We start from the raw sequence: 23,206 nt of genomic DNA on the forward strand, positions 1-23,206 counted from the left end.
AACAAAAGCTCTCTGGGGTTCCTCATAATTTTTAAGGTGTAAATGGGTCCTAAGAACCTAAGAATGACTGCTAAAGACTAAGAAGGAAATTGAGGATCCAAATACGGAAGATTCAACACATTGGGGGCCCTTAAAAGAACAAGAAAAGCCAAGAGAAAAAGTGGAGTTTGGGCAGGGATGGTGGAGGAGGTAATAGTAGTCTGTTGTTGGGTTTTGAGCATGTGGCGTGCCCACAGCACTTGGAGATGAAGTCCAGCAGGCAGCTGGGAATACTATCTGGAACTTGAGGGAAGGATTTGAGATAAGGACTTAGATTTGGGATATATTTTCATAGAGACAGTAGTCAGAAACAAGAGTGTTGCTCCATTTGATGAGCGAATCAAAAGCGAGCAAAACCTTGGGAGGGGGTTACCAGACTCAAGGAGTAGAAGGAAGACAAAGTAGGAAGACAAATGAAAGAAAAATCTAAAAGAGGAGGAAACCTAGGCTAGTGCAGAGTATTGCAAATGCATTTATTGTTTGTTTGTTTGGTTTTATCAAACACTATGGACCAGGCATCGGCCCAGGCAGTTGACATGAATGCTCCCATTTATTTCATCATTCATTTCATACGGTGACCTTGGAAGGCTGTATTAATCATCTCATTTTGCAGATGAAGAAGAGGAGGCTGGGCTTTTGACACTTGGTTCTGAATTTGGAGAGGATGCTTAATAGTGTCAAATACTTCAGTGTGATGAAGGGGAAACAACCGAGAAAAGGCAAATGGGATAGACAGATAGTCAGAGGGACCTTCTGGAGAATCAGGTAGCCCAGTATTTGGAAACAGCCAGTCAAGCAGAATGCAAAATATCTTTTTTTTAATTTATTTTATTTTATTTTATTTTATTTTATTTTATTTTATTTTATTTTATTTTATTTTTAAGAGAGAGAGAGCACTGGGGGGAGGGGGAAGGGAGAGAGAAAATCTTAAGCAGGCTCCAGGCCCAGCACAGAGCTTGGTGCAGGGCTTGATCTCATGACCTGAGCTGAAATCAAGAGTCGGATGCTTAACCGACTGAGCCACGCAGGCGCCCCCAGAGCACAAAATATCTTTGAAAAACCTTGAGGGTGTTAAGAAGCAAAAGCCTGAGAGGATAGCAGTGTATACTATAGTATACACTGTAGTGTATTAGGTATAAACTGTACTATAAACTATACAGTATAAACTGTAGTATAGGAATACTACAGTTCCCTTCAGTAAGATAAGAGGGGAGAGGGACACTTCTGATTTATATGTTATTTTACATAAATCTGCATAGCAATTTCCCAACCCCCTAGGGAATCAGATGTAGATGCAAGAAGCATAGAATTTCAGGAGAGACTTAAAGGCATTTCAGTGTTCTCCATTCTCCCCAGCCCGCCCTGGAACCAGCTTCTATCACTTGTCATTTTAAAAGTGTAAGAGCTGAGCAGTAGGCTTCAGGAATCTGATTGAAAATCATGTTCACAAACCTTTAGAGACTGAACGTCTTTCTCATTCTGTCTTGAGGGCTGGAAATGTGCCTCTCATCTCCCGTTCAGCTCTACCCTACCCCACTGCCGTATGAGGTCAGGGCGCAACTGCTCTGATGTGAAGTCACAGCCGCAATAATTTAATTACTCATTCAGATGGTATTTTTCTCCCATGAAGATAGTCAAGCCTCAAATGCTTATAGATTAAAGCTTTTAATAGGGGAAAGAGGTGAACAAATTATTAATATTAATGACAATTTGTGTCTTTCAAATGATCTTTTGAAGTATGCATATAATTTGTGAACATTAGCTTAGAAATCACCCTTTCTGGAATGAATTGTGTGATAATTACAATGATTGTGAAGCACTTATAACAATCTTCTGTCTAGGTAGAGCATTACAGGTCAAAGAACAAAATCAGCTGAAATGAGGGAGCTCTGCCCTGAAACAGCGGAGGAGGCAAGTGGGATTGACTCTTGGGTTCTCATTAAGTAACAGGTTATCCAAGTGCTTAGCTGGGCATCTTCCACTTTGTAAGAACTCAGTCACTGCTAAGCAGGCCTGCCATCGTTCCCATAAATCAGTATGTGTGACAGCGGCATGTGGCATGCCATGCTAGACAGAGTAGATAATCATACCTGTGTGATGACTTAATGAAGCCAGCAATGCCTCCCCCTTTGAATCTCTTGCCAACTAAGGAACCACAGTAACAAATTTCACTGTGGTTTGTTCTGATTTTGGTGTTTAGGCTAAGCCCCAATTTTTAATTAGCATTGCCCCCTATCCCAAGAAGTAATGTATTAAGATACCAGTAGTACAGTGTGCATTAGTTTGAAGGTTCTTTTTTTCTATGATGCAAAGGTTTGTCATGCAAAGCAAAGTGGGTTGGGGTAAGAGATGGGGAGGTTTCCCTGAAAGTGAGGAGATAGGTTTGTAAAGTGAGGCTATTTATGCTCCATAATTTCATAATTTCTCCTTATTATTCCCCTTTTGGTCATCTGGTTCAGGCTTTATACCTAATGCCTCAGTTCCCCAGGAAAGAAAGAGTCCAATCATATTTTGCCCCCAAGGCTGTCAAGATAAATATTGTAACCTGAGTGCATGTCTCTAAGTACCCCTACTAAACCATCACTCTTTTCCTCTCCACTTATCACCACTTATTTACCTTCTTGAACTTTCTCTGATATTAACATTTCACAAAGGTACAGAAAGACTTACCCAGGGAAACTCTTGCAGGAACAGCTCTCTGGTCAATCCAAAATGAAACCCAGGAAAGCATTACCATCAGCATAGCTGGGAAATACGTTTGTAGCACAACGAAGAAGATATGCCTCCTTAGCACAAAGTTGATGAAAAGCCTATTGTACCAACCTATGAGAAAAAGCCAGAGTTTTCCTTAGAACAGGCTTCCTCATGAAAGCATCACACTAAGTGGAATCACCTGCTTCTTTAAACTCTAAGCTCTAAGGGAACATGGAACTGAACACACTCACCCTTGTTTACCCAGCAGGAGGACAGGGCCTGGGCCTGTCACTCCATCAATGTTTGTTGAACTAACTGACCTGTAGTCTGTTTAGTTATGTGATTCAAAGATTCCCCTTAGGTATGTGCACCCCAATGTTTATAGCAGCAATGTCCACAATAGTCAAACTATGGAAAGATCCAAGATGTCTGTCAACAGATGAATGGATAAAGAAGATGTGGTATTTTTGGAATATTATGCAGCCATCAAAAAACCCTGAAATCTTGCCATTTGCAATGATGTGGATGGAACTAGAGGGTATTATGCTAAGTGAAATAAGTCAGTCAGAGAAAGACAAGTATCATATGATCTCACTGATATGAGGAATTTGAGAAACAAGACAGAGGACCATAGGGGAAGGGAGGAAAAAATGAAACAAGGTGAAACCAGAGAGGGAGACAAACCATAAGAGACTCTTAATCTCAGGAAACAAACTGAGGTTTGCTGGAGTGGTGGGGGGTGGGAGGGATGGGGTGGCTGGGTGATGGACACTGGGGAGGGTATGTGCTATGGTGAGCTCTGTGAATTGTATAAGACTGATGAATCACAGACCTGTACCTCTGAAACAAATAATACATTATATGTTCAAAAAAAAAAGAAGATAGTAGGAAGGGAAAAATGAAGCGGGAAAATCGGAGGGGGAGATGAAACATGAGAGACTATGGACTCTGAGAAACAAACTGAGGGTTTTAGAGGGGAGGGGGGCGGGGGCATTGGTTAGCCCAGTGATGGGTATTAAGGAGGGCACATATTGCATGGAGCACTGGGTGTTATATGCAAACAATGAATCGTGGATCACTACATCAAAAACTAATGATGTAATGTATGACGACTAACATAACATAATATAATAAAATTAAAAATAAAAGATTCCCCTTAAATTTCATAGCTGCTGTTCAGGAATGACTGGTAATTATATTTTGTGGAATGGCCTTTAAAGACCTTTCTCCAAAATATATTGTGTTTGCATTGTTTCTGCAAGTGGGCAAATCTTCAATACATGACAAATGACTGGGTGAAATAGCCAATAAACCATTTATTAGCTTCAACAAATGAAAGGGAAAATTTTACCTGAAGGAAAAGATTCACAATAGCTACTGAGTCATTGGATTCCAAGTTGGAATCCAGACAGCGAGGGATTCATAAAGGGAGTGGGTGAAAGGAATATCCATAAACTGTTTGTATTATTTCAAATTCTGGTGGGTACCATTCATTTATCTATAATAAATCTGAAAAAAAAGTAATCAAATGATGATGTTTCTTTGCTTCTGGTTGGAATTATATAAACTCATGTTGGTAATATTGATTGATTCATGCTCATCAGAAGCAACAATTGCAGTCACATCCGTACAATTTTGTTCAGGTTTCCTTTTTCACATTGGTTGAAAGGAAGTTTAAAACCAAAAAAAACAAGGGACTATAGGTTAAAAATTATAAAACAAAATCATACGCATTGTAAAAGGGTTTAAAGAATACTTCTACTAGTCTCAGTAGTAATTTCTTAGGAAACTCAAGATGGCACACTTATTAGATGGATCAAGTCAATATTTAGGTATTCGGCCCAAAACATAAACCGAGCAAACCCACCCTGAATTGGCAGACTCTCCTCTTAGTATTCTATTCGCAATTACGTGCCGATGACCCTTCTTGTCCCTATCTGTTCTGAGGTTCTCTCTCACCATCAGTTGATGTATGTTTCAGGAATATCAAACAATTTCATTCCCAAGGGAAATAGAAGACCCATTACATAGTGCATTGTAAAGTCAGAATATACAGTATTTTTTGAGCTACTCATTGTCTTGTATTACCCATGTTACAGACCCACTTCATTATTGTGTGCTGTTGAGAATTTTGATTATAGCTGTAGACTGGAATAACAGCCTCTCTGATATTATATCGTCATATAATCATTGTGAGATTAAAGGAGATAAGGAAAAGTTGTGGAAGAATTTCATAAAGACACTGTTAGTATATATGGTTTTAACTATGAACTAAATTTTGGTAACAGGGTCCTTTCTTTACTCATAATTTTCTGAATAATAACTTTGTTTTTGGCAACTGAGCAGGAGAAATGCTGCTCTGTTGTGTGGTTCTTCAGGGCAGGGGAGACTAGGGATCATATTGTGGTTGAAGCTATAGGCCAGGAAGAGCTCTCTCCACCACCAGGAAAGGTGGTGCAGCCTTGAAAAGATGTGGAACCCTCATTTTGGATAGTGTGATAAAGAGTCTGACTCCACTTTTGATATTTGACTTCTCATATCTCCCAAGCCCTATTTTCCCTCCCCATTTTGTCCCACATCTGGGCAAACCAATAAGAAAGCTGCGTGCTCCCTCTTTTGACACCCATGGGAAGTTCAAAGCATGCAAGGGAGCCCTCACCCTAGCCCCACCCTCTAACCACCATAAAACCCCAAGCCAGTCACCCCTCCTCATTTTCTCAAGCCATTTTCAGACCTACCTGGGAGCCTACCTCACTCTCTCTAGAAAACCTCGTTATGTGTGCAATAAATCTTTTTACCCTTCTGCTAAGTGTGTGGCATCATCAGTTTTGACATCTGAACCACATTCTGGGTGGAAAGGCCCATCAGCCTCCATTAGGTTGTTGCACAGTGGAAAGAAGGGGAGTTTATGAAAGAGAGAAGAGGGCTGGAGAGTTGGCAGCCAGGAAAATGCAAAAGAGGGGAAGTGATTGAGGAGTCAGTCCCAAGAAAAGGTTCAAGAAGGTTTTTATACCTAGAGACTGTCACCTTCAATGGCCTGTGACATTAAAGGCCTCATTCTGTGTTGAAAGGATCCAGATGATGTTGTTGATGAAAACAGTGACGATAATAGTTACTAGCTCATATTTCCTGAGCACTTACCATATGGCAGACGGTATTTGAAGTTATTTATGGCAGATGGTATTCTAAATTATTTAAATGTATTAAATCATGTATCCTCACACCCCTATGAGGTAGAGAGTGTTATAAAAACAACTTAAAGATGAAGACATTGAGGCTTAGGGAGACTAACCAACTTGCCAATGTTTCTAGTAAGTGGCAGGGCCAGGATTTGAACTCATGTAGTCTGTCTCCAAAACTTGTACTTTTAGCCACTACATTATGCTACAGTAAAGAATAATTATCAACGCATTCTTTAGGGGCAGGAGTCATTTTTTTTTCCTTTGTAAATTTACAGTGCATGATTGTGAGGGACATTGAAAGGCACGAGAGGGCAGAGGCCCTCCCCTGCTTGTTAACATTGCCAGGAAAGAGTGGGAACCTGATGGTTCAGCTATCAAATGGAAACTAAAGTTGTATAGTTATAACTCTACTTCTGGCTCAGGGCCAGAAGTACAGTTTTTTCTGTAGAGCTGATTTGGCTACACAGAGGTTATGGTAGTTGTTCTAATGATAGGAATGAAGACAAAATATAAAAAAAATTATTTTTGATGAAGCTAATATGTTTAAGCAGGATACTAACCTGAGAAAAACACTTGGGTTTAGGTCTCAGGAGACCATATTTAATAATTCACGGATAATGTGAGGCAGAACTATCATATACTTGTGAGCTAAAATAAATTTGTAAATGCTGATATTTCTGAAACCTAAGAATCATTGAATAAAACCATATATGATTAATAACTTGATATTTGGGGCGCCTGGGTGGCTCAGTTGGTTGGGCGACTGCCTTCGGCTCAGGTCGTGATCCTGGAGTCCCGGGATCGAGTCCCGCATCGGGCTCCCTGCTCAGCGGGGAGTCTGCTTCTCCCTCTCCCGCTCCCCCCTCTTGTGCTCTCTCTCTCAAATAAATAAATAAAATCTTTAAAAAAAAATAAATAAATAACTTGATATTTGGAGGTGCCTGGGTGGTGCAGATGGTTAAGCGACCCACTCTTGGTTTCAGTTCAGGTCATGATCTCAGGGTCATGAGATCAAACCCCGCCTGGGGTTCCACACTCAGTGCAGAGTCTGCTTAAGACTCTCTCCCTCTCTCTCTGCCCTTCCCAGTCCCACTCTCAATCTCTCTCTCAAATAAATAAATAAATAAAATCTTTAAAAAACTTGATATTTGACTACAACTTCCAAAATGCTTTACTCTTATATTTTTTATAGTCTTAAAGCCCATTTTAATCTTTCTTATTAAAAATGTATACACTGTAACAATTTAAAAATTCAGAAGTGTTGAAATAAAATTGAAAATATTCCCAATCTATACTCAACTCTCGGAAGTATCAATTGTTAATCTTTCTGGACATTAAAAAAACATATATATATAAATCCTCTTTTTAAAAAAATATTTTATTTATTTATTTGACAGAGAGAGACAGCGAGAGCAGGAACACAAGCAGGGGGAGTGGGAGAGGGAGAAGCAGGCTTCCCGCGGAGCAGGGAGCCCGATGCGGGGCTCGATCCCAGGACCCTGGGACCATGACCTGAGCCGAAGGCAGACGCTTAACGACTGAGCCACCCAGGCGCCCCTTTTAGTGGATTTTAAAACACTTAAGAGCATCTTTCTGAGCAGGAAGTTTTTCAATGGAAGTATTTTGCATGGCTTTAGGCAGACTCTAAAACATGACCAGAAGAAGTAAAAAAATCAACTAGTGTTGGACCTGCCTGGTAGGGCTTAAAAAACCTGACAAGGACAAATAAAAAGACAGCAAAGCCAATGGAATGGCATACTGGTGAAGTAAGAATTTGGAAATGAAATTTAACCTTTTCTTTTTAAGAGGATGGTTGGGTGTATATTAATGGATACTAGTGTTTCAAAATCTGAAATGTCATTGCCATTAATATACACGTACTATATACTCTGTGCAGGAAACAATACTCTTAGATTTCTATGCTTCATATGTATGACATTGTAATAGCTTCAAACATTGCAAAGACTTAGTCACAATCTATCATGTGCCAAAGTTATTTCATCATAACAACAGCAAAATGAAAATAGCTATAAATTATACTTTGACATGTATCATTGTTCATCCCACACTTTCCTTTGTTTAAATATTAATTAAATTTAGGACTCCGAGCATTAAAAATCCTGATAAAAACATACACAGTTGACCCTTGAACAATGTAGGGGTTAGGAATGCTGGCCCTGGTGTTGTTGAAAATCTGCAGAGAACTTTCTAGTCCCCCCAAACCTAACTACTAATAGCCTACTGCTGTCTGGAAGCCTCACTAAACATAACAGTTGAGTAAGACATATTTTGTACGTTATATGTCTTATATACTGTTTTCTTACAATAAAGTAAGCTAGAGAAAAGAAAATGTTAAAAAACCATAAGGGAGAGAAAATGCATGGGCAGTACCATACTGTATTTATTGAAAACATTCGCATATAAGTGGACTGTGCAGTTCAAACTCATGTTGTTCAAGGGTCAACTGTATTTACGTATATAGAGAAAGAGAGAAAAGAAAAAGGAGAAGGACATATATAAAAATAATAACAGTTTATCTCTAGGAGGTGGGATTACAAAGGCTTTTTCTTTAAACTTCTCTGAATATTTTTTTCAAATTATCTGCCTTTTATTCATTCATTCGTTCAACAATTACCTATTGAGCATCTAGTATGTGCCAGGGGTATACCAATGATCAAAACAAATAATAGGTGTGTTACTTATATAATCAGAAAAGAGAAAAGGCCACAAGCATTATTATAGTTAATAGCATTACCTGCTGAATCCCAAGCATTGTAGACAAATAAGTGAAATAGAGCATTCGTTCTGGATCTAAATGGCTAAATAGCTGTTGGTTCTAGAAAGTCCTTTAGCTTCCCTGTGATGTAAATTTTGATTTCTCTCTTAATGATTCAGGCTTTTAGATAACAACCTGATAACGCCTCTCCCAAGTCTAAGGGCAGAGTAGAGCACCTCCAGGGAGAAAAGTCAGTAGGTAAAAGGATTCTAGGCAGGGCAGCCCTGAAACTCAGGGGCCAGCATACATTTTCCAGCCTAGCTATGGCTTCAAAAATCTAAAACGGCATTTTATACGGATTCTTTCTGAAATGACCCAAAATGCTAATAACCAGGGAAGAGAAAGCTACTTCTAACTTTAATCAACAGCGATCAAGTATAATTTAAAAAGTGCCATGTATACATGTTGCCAAACAAAAAATATATCTGTCATAGTAAAGAGAATACAATATAGGCCTGATTGAATGGACTTTCTGTTTTACTCCCTGATTCACTCAGCCATACTTATTGAGTATATGCACTACTGAAGCAAGCACAGCAATATTTATCGAGTATCTATGATGTGCCATGCCCATTCCAGGTGCTGGGGAAGAAATGATGAACAAGACAGACAGATTTCTTGCACTCTTTCTAGTCAGGCCCTCAGACAAGAAAGCCGTCAACTAGAGATGTATTTCAGGTAGCATTAAGTGCTGTGAGGACAAATACAGACAGGGAATGGTGAGGAAGGAGGCCTACTTTAGACATGATGGTTAAGAAAGCACTCTTTGAGATGATATTTGAACAACACCCTGAATGGAAGGAGGGAGCCGGTCATGAGAAAACTGGGGGAACATCACTCCAGGCAGAGGGAAGGAAAGGCCACAGCAGCTGTGTGGGTAGAATGAGACACGTGTGTTTGAGGACAGCGTGGAGAGAGCAGAGGGGGCGGGGGTAGTGGGTGAGGTCAGAGGTAGATCATGTGGGCCTTGTAGGCCATTTGGGAAAGTTGAGTTTTGTTTTAAGTGTGGTGGAAACACACTGGAGGGTTTTTAGCAGGAAAGGATTGTGGTCTTTATGTTTTCAAAGATCACTCTGTCGGCTGCATTAACAGTAGACTGCAGAGGCCAGGAGTGGGAGCAAGATGTTTATTTAGAGGTGACGGCATGAGGAGGAGAAGTCACGTACTGGAAAGGGGGAGGAGGCTGCCTGTAAAGAAGGAAAGAGGGTACTGGCTAAACGGGACACTTGTTTGGGTTCAGGTCTCTTCACATGTTGCGGTACTTTGCAAACAGTAGGTGCTCAGTAAGTGCTGATAAACTGTCCACATAAAATAATGCACCTGTGCTGCTGTAGAAGGCAAATCCACTGGATGCACTGAACTCCTCAATGAAGAACCGAGAAAGGGAAATATGCTCATCAGTATTCAGGGACTTGTTTCCCCGTTTCCAGTACAACATTAGATCCTCTTCATTGTAGGCATCTAAAACAAGAGAATAATATTCTTGTTGCTAGAATCAGTTCTTGTGCGCTCCATGAGGTCTGTAGCCATGTTTTACACAGTTCTGTATCTCCGGTGCCTGGTCCAGTGACATGTAGATATCGGATCCTGAAAAACGTTTGCCGATAGACTAATAATACCCATACCTACCAAAAGAAAACAATAATCTCCAAAACTTCGACCCTAATCACCGGCATAGTGTGGAGGTCTTTCTTGTGCCCACACGTTGAGTTAAAACTCTCCAAATAGCTGCTCCCCTCCCTGTGTGCAGAGTCCTGTCAGAACACCATCTGCTCCGAGTCAGAGGCCTGACCCTAGGTCAGCAGGCCCCTTTATTTGGTAGCTCTCTCAGATGAAATTCCAAAATCAGCTGAGCTCATAAAGAGTTTTCTTCTGAAATCAAATAGCGTTATAGAAAGCTTCTAATGGATTTGGGGAGGAGCATCCACTGAGATTCCCAGCATTTTGGCCAATTATGAAAATTTGCAGTCAGATTTTAAGATGTTGTATCAAAAACAACTGATGGGGGGGGCGCCTGGGTGGCTCAGTCGGTTAAATGTCTGCCTTCGGCTCAGGTCATGATCCCAGGGTCCTGGGATCGAGCCCTGCATCGGGCTCCCTGCTCAGCGGTGAGTCTGCTTCTCCCTCTCCCTCTGCCTGCCACTCCGCCTGCTTGTGCTCTCTCTCTCTTTCTCTCCATCAAATAAATAAAATCTTAAAAAAACAAAAACAAAACAAAACAAAAAACCAACTGATGGGTCAGCAACAGTGATTGACAAGGAGCCGGCTCAGAGCCCTCTGGCAGGGCTTTGATTAGAGGGTCTATGTCTAGAGCTGCCTTTTTCTGGGGAACCCAAGTACATTTAATGGAAGTTTGTAACTTATATGGGAACATGAATTCCAGAGCTTTCCAAATTTGGGAGGTGTGTCAGTCTATGTTAATAACATCAGCAAGAATATACCCTTTTAGGGAACTTGTTCCTTTATAACCAGGTGGAAACTACAGAATATGTACTATGAAAACATCCTTTCCCTGCATGTTCTCTTTTGAGAGACAATCTGCCATCATCTTTGGTTTAAAAAAAAAAGTAATTATTTTGAACCAACATACTTAACTTATATCAAGATTTTTAAATGCTTGTTAAGAACATGCTTATATACGTGCAGGTATGTGATGGTATGTTCAGATCATGAGTACTCATTCCATCAGGAAGTAAGACTTACAGCTTTCCAGTTCAAGGGAACAGTTTTGAGTGTCAAGAGGAAACCTGGTGAAATCCATAAAGCACATGGCTGAAACAGTTATCCTATAAAAGGAGAGAGAAAACAGAAACTGCAGATCATTTCACCATATGGCCAAATAAACCTGTAATACTGAAACTCCCTTACTGTGGTGCTTGCTTTGTGTGCCTTTGAAGAATAGTGTGAAACAGGCATTACCATCCTCTATCCAAATAATGTCTAAGGACGCAAACCCAGGAAGGTGTGTAGTTTGCTGAAAACACAGGGTTAACACAGGAATTCCTGCCCTAAAGATTGTTCCTGATCTCACTGTTTCCTAGTCTGCGCCCTCTGTATTTTTTGGCTCCGATGTCTTCAGAAAAACATACTTCAAAGGGAGATGACTTTTAAATAGATTTAAATATTTTCTGCTTTTTCGAAGATCCAAACTTCGTTTCTAGTCATAAAGGGCTGGGATGGTGGTAATAAAAACCTATGGGTAAAGGTTTCTCTCACAAAGCAAGTTTACCTGGGAAAATTCTCTTTCCAGGAGTGAGGAGAAAGCCTGGAGCATTTTCAGTTATAGATTTATGTGATCAATGCATAATTCAGGTGCTATTAAGGCTTGCATACTGATGAGGATTGTTTTTTTCAAATTTTATATCCTCCTAGATTTTTCTGGCTTTAGGCAGAGGCTGCTATACTATGATCCTGCCTCAAAGTACAAACTCTGGTATCCACAACAGCAGATCAGAGGTTTATAAAAGGCCCCTGAGCAAGTCTGCACAAAACAAAGGCAACAGCTGCTCCTACCCATGGTGCCCCCAAGTTAATCAGAGAAGTAGAACCATTTTATCTTCCATGGGGTTGAATTCTACTGTCAATAGTCATGCAGCAAAATGCCAACCCAGGGAAGTATCTGGAGGACTTTGTGTCACAAAACACTCATTTTGGTATATTCCTGCTACAGTTGACCTTTGAACACTTCAAGGGTTAGGGGCGCCAACTCCTGTGCAGTTGAAAATCACATATAACTTTTGACTCCCCCAAAATTTAACTACTAAAAGCCTACTGTTGACCAGAAGCCTTACTGACAACATAAACAGTCAATTAACACATATTTTTATATGTATTTTATACTGTGTTCCTACAGTAAAACTAGAAAGAAGAGATATTATTAAGAAAATCATAAGAGAAAATACATTCACAGTACTGTACTGTATTTATCAAAAAAAAAATCCACATATAAGTAGATGTGTGCAGAAGGGACCTCTGAAGTCTTTGAGTCTATTCCTTCATAGTAGACATGAATAAATTAACAACCAAAGTGGTCAAGTAAGTGGTGGTAATGAGAAAACTATCCATGACACTTATTCAAGAACAGTAAGGAAGAATTTATTTAGGGGAACTACTATAATTTGGTTTATTAACAAGGGAGAGAGGAGTGGGCCTAACTCCAAATACAACAAGGAAAAGTAGGAATTTATAGCCAAGGAGCAGGGTTGGGGGCAGTGGATGGAAACTACTCAGAGGAAACATCACTCGTAAGAGGTGGGTGGGAGGGTGGTTCTAGCTAAAACGACCTAACAGGACCCTCGCTGAAGGCAGGCCAGGGTGATCAGATATCACTTGGGGGTGGTAGAAGATGAGGAATCTGATCAGATTTGGAGGGTGATCAGATATTGCAGATGGAGGGTTCTGGCTGACTGCACTTAGCAGAGACAAACACGGAAGCTCAAAAGTCAGGGACTAGGTGAGAAGAAAGTTCAGAGGAGCCTAGCAGAGTTTGGCCAAAGAGAGAATCTTTGTCAGTAGATGGTGTCAGAACCAAGCCTGGAACCAGGTAACCTGGCTCCACGCTTGGACTGGCTCTGCTGTCAGCTAGAATAGTTGTGTGGACAACAATTTTGAGTCCTTCTGTGTTTGGGGATTCCCCAAGACCACCGTCAGGTTCCATGATTTGCTAGGAGGACTCACAGAACTCATAAAACCTTTTACACTAACAGTTATGGTTTACTGCGATGGAAGGACACAGATAAAAATCAGCAATGGAAAAGGCACAGAGGACAGGGTCCAATAGAGACCAGGAGCAAGTTTCCAGATGTCCTGTTCTAGTGGAGTTATGTGGACAGTGCTACCGTCCCAACAGTGATGTGTGACCATGGGGTACTGCCAACCAGGGAAGCTACCTGAACCCTGGGGTCCAAAGTATTAGAACTGAGAGTTGGTCCCATAGGTCCAGCTGACCTTGGTCTCCAGCCTGTCCAGAGGTCAAGCTGATACCAGGTAACTCAAAGCCTCCTCCATAAATCCCATTGTTAGCATAGACTGTCTGCTGTGGCCCAAGGCCTCAGGGTCAACAAAGATCCTCTTATCAGGCAGGATATTTGAAGAGCTTGGAGACTGAGCCAGAAATCATTCTTTGGAATGTGCAGGGTAAGGACAATCTACTGAATTAATTCTTTCATCAAAATAATTAATTTTAAGAAGTTGAAAGTTTTAAACAGTTGATTCCTTGGCCAGACGCTGCCATTCTGCTTCTGATTCCTAGTGAGGCCTGACTCCAGTATGGTTCCGAGTCCCATGTTCCTCCTGACTTAAAAGTTCTACCGAAAGTATTACTTTCCTTTCATTGCCTTTTTAAAAACATTGACAGCAATATGGCAAGAGCACCTTTGTCCTAAAGCGAGCACGGTGTTTTTAGTGCACAAAAAGAACCTGTATTAGTTTTCTATTGCCACTGTAACAAATTACCACAAACTTGGTGGCTTAAAACAACAGAAATTTATTCTCTCACAGTTCTGAAGGACAGAAGTCTGAAATTAGTATCACTACACCAAAATTGAGGTGTCAGAAAGACCCTGGTCCCTCCAGAGGCTCTAGGGGGAAAATGCATCCCTTGCCTCCTACAGCTTCAGGCGGCACCTGACATCCCTGTGCTAGTGGCTACATCACTCCGGGCTCCGTCTTAATGGTCACGTTGCCTTTCTCTAACAAAGCTACTTACGACTGATCGCGTTTGGGTCCCAACCAACTGATCCAGGATAATTTTCCTACCTCAAGATCCTTAACTTAATCACATCTGCTAAGATACCCTCCCCTTTTTTTTTGGCCAAATAAAGTAACTTTCACATGTTCCAAGGACTAGGACATGGATATCCTTTGGGGAGCCATTTTTTTTTTCAGAGTCTTACGACAGAGTCTTTCTGGGATTTCTAAGACATGAAAAACATTGAATTACTTGGATTTACTAAGCATTTTTAGAATTACCAATGATAAGCCATTCAGTATGTACAGGATTCATCAGGCTAAAAGAACATGTTGTGAATTAAAGATGGAGGGCTGTTACAGCATAGTGTCAGAGAAAATGTTTTCAATTAAAAAAATGAAAAGGGAGTAAAACAAATTAGCGGTAATTGGAACAATGACTATACCTTCTTGTAAAAAATGAAGGAGATAATTAAGAAAACTATTTAGTTAATCCAAGATTCCAAGACCGCTTGGTAATGTATAATTCGTAAAGAAGAAAAGCAATTTTGTGCACCTATAAAATTGTGGGCCAGACTTTTGGGGATTTCCATACTTTGGCCCACTCTGTCCAACCTTATTTTTCATCATTCTCCAATGATATGCTGATATCCAACGATATCATTCTCCAACGATATGTAGATAGAGTAGAAAACTATTCTTTAAAATCTAAAAGTTAGAACAAGGAAAAATCACATTTTCTGCCTGTGTCCCAACCTTCAGCATGACTAAACAGACAGTAATATTGTTTGTTTAGTCAGAAGTGAGATCCACTAGCTTTGGTGTAGACAGCCCTGGTATAGGGAAGCCAAAGAAGGTACACAGCCCTCCTTACCTGAGACTGAAGAGGACGTTTCCATCAGGGTACACGCGCAGCATGATGTTCTCCACAGTTGTATCATGAGTGAAGGATCTTTTAGAATGGACAAAAAAGATGTCAGGTACCCAAATCTTTTTGATCAATCTATGATCAAAGGTCATGCTTTTATTTGTTGTGCTAGGAAAGGAGAGCCTCTCATCTTTCCAGTAATGTCTGAGATAAAAAGTCATTGTAAAGTCCTAGGCAGAGAGAAAAAGAGACAAGTCAAAGCCAGAGGAATATGGTTCAGAATGACCAATTAATACCATTAGTTCTAGACTGATTGGCATGGGTGTTAATGACCTATAAAGTGAATGGCTTATATTGTATTTTCAGGCAGATTTAGGATGAAGCCATTGAGCTTGAGTTGCAGAGCCTCTCCTTCACCTGGAGTCTGGTGAATGTTGAGTTTCTAGGAACCAGAGAGAATTCAAGTTGGGTAAGGGAAGCCAGGTTATAACTGGGAAACATTTCTACATAAGCACTGGTATAAATCAGCTGAAGAGATCTCAGAAGAAAAGGATTTGGAACTACATGGCCCAGTATTTTATTTCAACTTATTTTTTTCATTGTAAATATATATTCACTTTTATAATGGGTTCTGTATCCATACATTTGTATTATTTTTGTTAAAGAAGCCCCCACCCCAAGTTGAATAAACTATAGTCCCACAAAAATGGACACAGCATTTATTAGAGCTGTTAATAGAAAACATGCTGTCAGAGATCCTGACATGGAGATAACAATTTTCCTCAGCTTGAGAGAGAGAAAGAATACCAAGAAATTGTGGTTCTCAAATTCTAGTGTTCAAAAGACTTACCTGTGAATTTGTCAAAACAGCACATTCCCCAGAAGCTAGTACCCTGAGATTCTGACCCAGTATGGCTGAGGGAACTGAATTGTTAGTGTGTAACCCAATTGTAAAGAGAGAAAGATGGGGGGCAGACGGAGCTATATTAACATTATTTTAGCATGGAAAAAAAAATGGTTAGTCAATACTTTGAGCTTTGTTTGGCTCTCAGATGCTACATTTAACATCTTGTTTGTGTGAACAAAAACTCCCCTAGCTACATCCAAGTCATTGGGTGTGGATGATGATGATGTGTTTCACCTTTCACAATTGTTTACTTCTTACTATCATTTATTTCCCAACAATACTCAAATTATTCTTGAACTAGCACATGTGACAGAACTTTGACATTTATGGTATAAGCAAAAGACAAATCTCAGTAAACTACAGATAAGTCACCAATTAATGATGAGCTAGTTTGTTTTTTCTAAGGTTCAGAATAGAGGTGCTTTGTATTATTGCTCTAGGTTAATCTGGGAGCATCAGACGTGTAATTTTGAATTAGGGTGAGGGCAAATAAATAGAATGATTCATTCATTCCCATAACACTACTCTACAGGGTGTTGTGTGGGTTACTGCATGGATTGCTTTAGTAAGCATATATTTAGAATTAGGTGCTCAATCAGATCTGAGCTTATGAAGTCAAATAGCAGACATTGCTACATTTCAGTGACACATCAACATCGCCACTAGTGGGCACCATCATGAGAAAGCAGGCTGAGCACCATGTTGAGAAGAGAGTGGGGTAAAACTTCAAGGAATTGAAAGTGAATTCAGGGTGGGAAGATGATAATGGAGAAGCAAAAGAAGCCAACACTGGGGGTTACTTATAATTAAAAAGCATTTTCACCTTGGGCATGGAGAACCCAGTGCAGTTTTAGCTGATACTGAGTCCCATAGTTCACCCTATTCAAGAGAGAAGGATAAGGTCTGGTTTTAAGGGCACCTGGGTGGAGACAATGAGAATTTTAGATGCAGACTGGGTCATTCAGGGATAATTTAGAGATTATGCCAGGGAAGAGGTAAAGAGTACTTGTTCCTGGAGTACAATGGACTCAAGAAAATGTCAGTAGAAGCTGGTTTTTGTCAGGGAAGAGACAAAACTTTTGAAACAAGGCATTTTTAAGTAGTGAGTACCCTTGGTGCTATTCCCTTTGGGAGTAGGGTGGTTAAAATGAAGGAAGTTTCATAGTGAAACTTGAAATAAATACCAAATTTGATAATGATAAGGACTACAAGAACATTAACTGAAGATTGAAACAAATATAACAAGTCATAGAAAATTTTATCTAGAATTTGCTGGAATTTTTATATGTTGTATAATTTTTCATTCAGTTAGCATTTGGATGGCAATGACTAGTTGGAGGAATCACTATAAATAAAAATATTAATTAAGTATATATATAAAAAGATTGATCTACCAATTTAATTGATTTATATTTTCTAGGTCTGGTTTCCTTAAGAGATTCCCTACTTTTTTCTCTTTCTCTCTCTTTTTATATCTTTATCTTTTTTTTTTAAAGATTTTATTTATTTATTTGACAGAGAGAGACACAGCGAGAGAGGGAACACAAGCGGGGGAGTGGGAGAGGGAGAAGCAGGCTTCCAACTGAGCAGGGAGCCCAATGCGGGGCTCAATCCCAGGACTCTGGGATCATGACCTGAGCCGAAGGCAGATGCTTAATGACTGAGCCACCCAGGCGCCCCTTTATCTTTTTTTTTTACATTTTATCTTTAATTGTGGTATTTGCATATGATAAAAATAACATATAAAATCTAAATTTCAAGCAGAAAGAGTGAATAGAGAGCAAAGTAACTTCCACTCTACGAAAAAATACATAATAATAACATACATAATTAAATTGTTTTTTTTAAACACCAGTGATTTTGACATTATTCTCTATCTTTTCAGGAAAAGACCAATATCTCATAGAGAAACTTACCATGTTAACCTCTGAAATGCTGTCAATGCTTTCAACCTGGACATCTATACCTACTGGCACTGGAGACCCTTCAGAAAGAAGAATGACTGATATACTTAGAGATCATTAAAATTATTTTGTAATATTCAAAGCAGAGAGAGATCAATGTTGCAAGTGAATTACTTAAAAAAATTTTTTAACAACAAATTTCTCCATTATCTATTCATATATTATTATATAGTCAATTACAATAAAAAGGCACATGTGTAAATAAATGTTATTTCAATAATTATTACACATTAGACATTATTACATATACATAATTATATACACATTACACATTATTACACTTAGAAATAACCCAACATTTTCCTTCTTATAGTATACTTATGGTATAGAAGTAGTGTGTTCAATTTTTTTTTATTTTTTGTTTTAGCTAGTAGTGATTTAAAAGGGAACAATGTTTCAAAAACATGTCTAAGAGTATGTAGAATTATGTATTCTCTATGGTAAGGATCATATTTTATAGTCAGGGAGTGGAGTAGTCGTGGAGTTCATGACTCTGAAAAATGTGGGAGCCTTTTCTCTCTTTCCAAAAAATCAGCTTCTTCTGCTTGGGCAGTGCGTGGCAGGCTGGAAGAAGACAGACCAGAGTATAGTCTACACAGGGCCGCCACACACTCACAACGGTCTCTTTGCAGGACATCGGTAACCACAACCTGCAGTTGGGATGAAGCAAACATCCTTAGAAATGTGTTTGATGAGAATGTATTGAAAGTCAGAATTGGAGAAAATTCAGACAAGCGCTAAGATTTGTTTGCAGTTGGGTCTCAATGAATCTGGTTCATGGGTCCGGAGAACATGGATGACAACGCCATAAGAAAACCTAGACCAGACTGAGACCAAGACATTTCCTTGTTACACCTCACAAACGGTTTCACCAGTTCCTGTATGAGGGTAAACTGATGTTAACAACTTCCTCACTTAGTACCATGCATGGAATTTGATGTATGTATATGTTAAAATAATTTTTATGTTTATACATGTAGTCTTCATATGCTTTCTTTTCATAGTGACCAATTCTCAATTAAATTTTTTGTCTCTGTAGAATTCTGAGTTTAAAAAAATGTTTTCAACTACTTTTGCAGAAACAGAAATCTTGCCTAGGTGGATCCCAGGTGGTTGTTTTAGTCAAGATTCTGCGATTGAGAAGGTTTGGGCTGGGAAACTTCCTCCTTGAGGCTAATTAATGTCTGGATTTGTGACATGTGACATACATGTGCATATGATTCAACAAAGTGCCTAATTATTGTGTTTTAAATGCATAACACATGGGACGCCTGGGTGGCTCAATCCTTTAAGCAACTGCCTTTGGCTCAGGTCATGATCCCAGGCTCCTTGCTCAGCGGGGAGTCTGCTTCTCCCTCTGCCCGTCACTCCCCCTGCTTGTGAGCCCTCTATCTCTCTCTCTGTGTCAAATAAATAAAATCTTAAAAAATAAATAAATAAATGCACAACACATTATAAAACAAGATACGCCTCGCCAGTCCCTGTCCACCATCTAGGACTCCCCTCATTAATTGGCTGAAGTTACCTTCACTTTACCAAGACTGATTTCCTTTTATATTCCGTAACATACCCTCGTATCATTCCTTACTTACAGGGGTTCCCGCTGGATAGGCCCTGGGCTTGTCACTCAAAAACATTTCCCACTCTGGGTTTCAGGAACACTTTGCTTGCATCGTAACCACCAACGACTTCCTGCAGTATTGGATCAATTACTTTCTATACATTAATGATGACAATTCTATTTAAAAATTGTTTAACGATAATTATGGTTATGCCTTAACTTGGGAACTCTTCAGGATTACTCTATTATATACTGGGTTTAGCTCTGATGCTTTTGTTTTTTTTACTTTTTTTCTTTAGTTAGTAGAGATATCACAATAAAAATTCATGGCCTTTCAGGATCGATTCAGGATGAGTAAATATTCCCATTAATTCCAATAGTCCAAGGGATTGAAAGGCCTGGCGAGGTCTTGGAGAGGTAGCAGAAATGTCCTAGTTAAAATTCTGGTGTTAGAGTCACAGACTAGAGTTTGAACCCAGCTCTACCACTCATCTGTGATCCATGGTAAGTAACATTTCTAAGCTTAGTTTCCTCACCTATAAAATCCTAGTAGCAGTACTCACCTTGGAGACTTATTTGAGGACTAGAAATAATACACAGTTAGTAAACTTAATTGGTGTTCAATAAATGGCACTAAATAAATGTTATTGCTATTGCAATTCAGCAAAAATGCAAACCTGCTCCTAGCAATGCAAGTTACTATTCCCAGTCTTGCACTCAAACATTTAATCAGCCCACTCCTGACGAGAAAATGATACAGTGCTTCTCACAGAGCACCTATTTTATGACAAAACCTGAGAACAATTTGCATGTAGAATTTTGTGACTTGTAAGCAGATCCCAGTTGTTAATGACTATTTCTGCAAGCTGGGGCAGTCATATAAAGCCACCACACAAGGAGATACTCATGCTACCACTGGAAAGAACTAGACCCTTAGGGTGGTTAGAAGACTGGTTTGGGATAAAGAGTGGGGTAAAAACATGGCTTGTCCATTAGGAATGGACTCCTGGAAACATTCTCAATTTCTTTTTTCTTCCTTTCAATTCTATTCTTGGGGGGATGAGCTCTTCCATTTTGAAGAAAAATGTTTGCCCTCAGATGCCATCTGACCTCGTTTTTGGCTCCTTTGAACTCCATGCCCAAGTGTACCTTACTCCAGGGTCTAGGAATCTATACATTCTCAAGGACAGTGTGGAGGGGGAGGGCCAGGTAAAGGCAAGGTGCAAAATTACAGAATTTTAGAGCTGGATATAGTTCCAAATATCATTCTTTTTATAGATAAGCAGCTGAGTCTCAGAAGAGAGAAGGTAGTAATAAAGCAGATGGATTAAAAATCACGGAATTTCCAGCTACTAATCTTGAATTAAAGCCAAAACTTCCATAAATCCCTTAATTCCTCTAAGTCTCAGTTTGCTTATCTGTAAAATAGGGGAAATAAATCTGTGGTACTTACCTAATAGCCTTGCTGTGAGACTAAATGAAAGAATGAGTGTCAAGTCCTTAACCTAACCCCATTCAAACGTCTTACCAACCAACCTGTCCAGCATCTATTGGATCAGTAACATATATAACAACACAAATAATAACAATTTCACAAATACCTGCATTAATTCCATATATAAAGCGTTTGGAATATAGTAAAAATAAACAAATATTAACCGTTATCATTATGCGTTGATTTCCCAGGATCAATACCTAGGTAAGTAGCACACACATCTGTAGTCGTTTTTATATACGTAAAGATAGACCATCAGTCTATTTTTATGTATGCTGGGATAAGGATTGTTAAATAACAGTCATATATCTTATGTGTATAGTACACTTAAAATACATCATACAATATATTATCTCCTATTATCATTACAGCTGTTTGTTAGGTAGGTCGGTAGAACCGATGTTACCTTCACTTGACATATGACATAACTCACTCGGAGATGTCAGCGAGCTTGCCTGAAACCCAAGGCTAGTGAATACAGGAATACAGCCAGTTCCCTCCAGCTCCCAGGCTAGTCCTCTTGCTTGACAAACATAGATTATACGGGCAGCTTTCACAACGTTAGCTTTTGTCTTGACTCAGTAGCCAGTATCTAGATGCTAAATTGATTTCACTTTAAAGAAACAAAGAAATCATCATCTCTAAGACTGAAACAAAAAAGCCCTCAGTGATGAGAGATGTAAAGGGTAGGAAAAACGTAAAGAAAATGAGCTGCAATTTATAACCCAAGTTAAACAAAAAGCTCCCCTAAATTTATATCCTCCTGTTTCCACATAATGAGTCAATTAATCTTCTAATGCTTTATAAAAGTAAAAAAACACTGCAGTAGCAGCTGGTTTTAATGTTAAAGCTAATTAGGAAAACACATTAAGGCAGAGGAAGTGCTGAAGTTACATTTAGCACAAGAGGAAAGAAGTATGTGCGTGTGTTTATGTTATGAATAAGTATAAAGAAGGAGACGATAAATTAAAGCCTGTCTTGTCTATCCTGCAGCCTGATTCCCCCAGGAAGGCAGCCTTGAGAGAACAGAAATGGGTCACTGGTAGAAGAAGCTGTTCTGACCAAGACAAGAGAAGGTTAAGGACTGTTTTTCACGGAGCTACCAGGCTGACACTTCTGCCTGAATTTATGGATTTTTCTGCCTGAGCTGACTGAACACATAAGACATTTGGACACCATTTAGCCCTGGTCTATGATTGTCAGAAAAATTTCTTCATCGTGGGATGATTTGCCACCTGCCACTAAGTAGCCCATTTCAATTGCATTTTTAATAACCCCACAATATAGCCTCAGGAAAAATAATTGCTTTTTAAAAAAGCATTCCCACTCAAAATAAAATCTTAACATGTATCTCCAACAGATCAAAGGAAGTGGAAATTTAAGGTCAATTTTCTGTTTTTCTGGGGGACCAGGATGATAAAGGGGAGGGAGAATGAAGATTTAAGTGTTTTAAGGTAAGAGCAGAGGGTCCTCCCTCAGTCATCTGCAGCAGTGTTTCTCAAATTGTAAAGTGTATTCAAATCACCTGGAGATCTTATTAAAATGCAGATTTTGATTCAGAAAGCCTGAGCGTGGGGCCTGAGCGTCTGCATTTTTAACTGACTCCCAGGTGATTCTGTTGCCCGTCCTTGAATCACTTTGAGTGATAAAGCCTTTCTAGAGAGAGTGCTTGTGTCCAAATTCAAGGACAGCCATTTTTCTCAGTCTTTCTGGCTTTCAGTGGTCTAAAATAGACCCATAGAAACCCTTTCCTCCAAGATAGGAATTCATTTAATTGAAGAACCTAAACTGACAGGAATTAGGGCAGCTTTTTGTATTGGTGATGAAGTGCATACATCATTTTGAGCTTCTAATTGCTGTTCGGGAAAGGCCAGGTCCAAGCCATTCCTGTGCGACTGGCTCCCTCTAGTGCCTAAAAAGGCCCATGGCAGGGCAAGTCTACGTAACATTTTCTCCAACTAAACGTTGGTAGGGGAGACTTTGGAAACTTTTTGCAGAATCATAGAGACCAACGTACAGAATAATTGCGTGA

At 39.5% G+C, this 23,206-nt stretch overlaps 1 protein-coding gene across 1 annotated transcript in view; it reads right to left on the bottom strand.

Moving 5' to 3' along the window:
* Positions 1-23,206, bottom strand: part of GABRR3 (gamma-aminobutyric acid type A receptor subunit rho3) — a 43,981-nt gene that overhangs the window by 12,229 nt on the left and 8,546 nt on the right. Inside the window, exons 3-7 of the mRNA XM_036070319.2 lie at positions 18,071-18,138; positions 15,254-15,477; positions 11,395-11,477; positions 10,012-10,152; positions 2,710-2,862 (exon numbers count right to left, since the gene is read on the bottom strand). Coding sequence (XP_035926212.2) covers positions 2,710-2,862; positions 10,012-10,152; positions 11,395-11,477; positions 15,254-15,477; positions 18,071-18,138 — 669 coding nt within the window. The remainder of the gene's footprint in view (positions 1-2,709; positions 2,863-10,011; positions 10,153-11,394; positions 11,478-15,253; positions 15,478-18,070; positions 18,139-23,206) is intronic.

This window comes from Halichoerus grypus, chromosome 1 (assembly GCF_964656455.1).
Source record: "Halichoerus grypus chromosome 1, mHalGry1.hap1.1, whole genome shotgun sequence".
Taxonomy (NCBI): Eukaryota; Metazoa; Chordata; class Mammalia; order Carnivora; family Phocidae; genus Halichoerus; species Halichoerus grypus.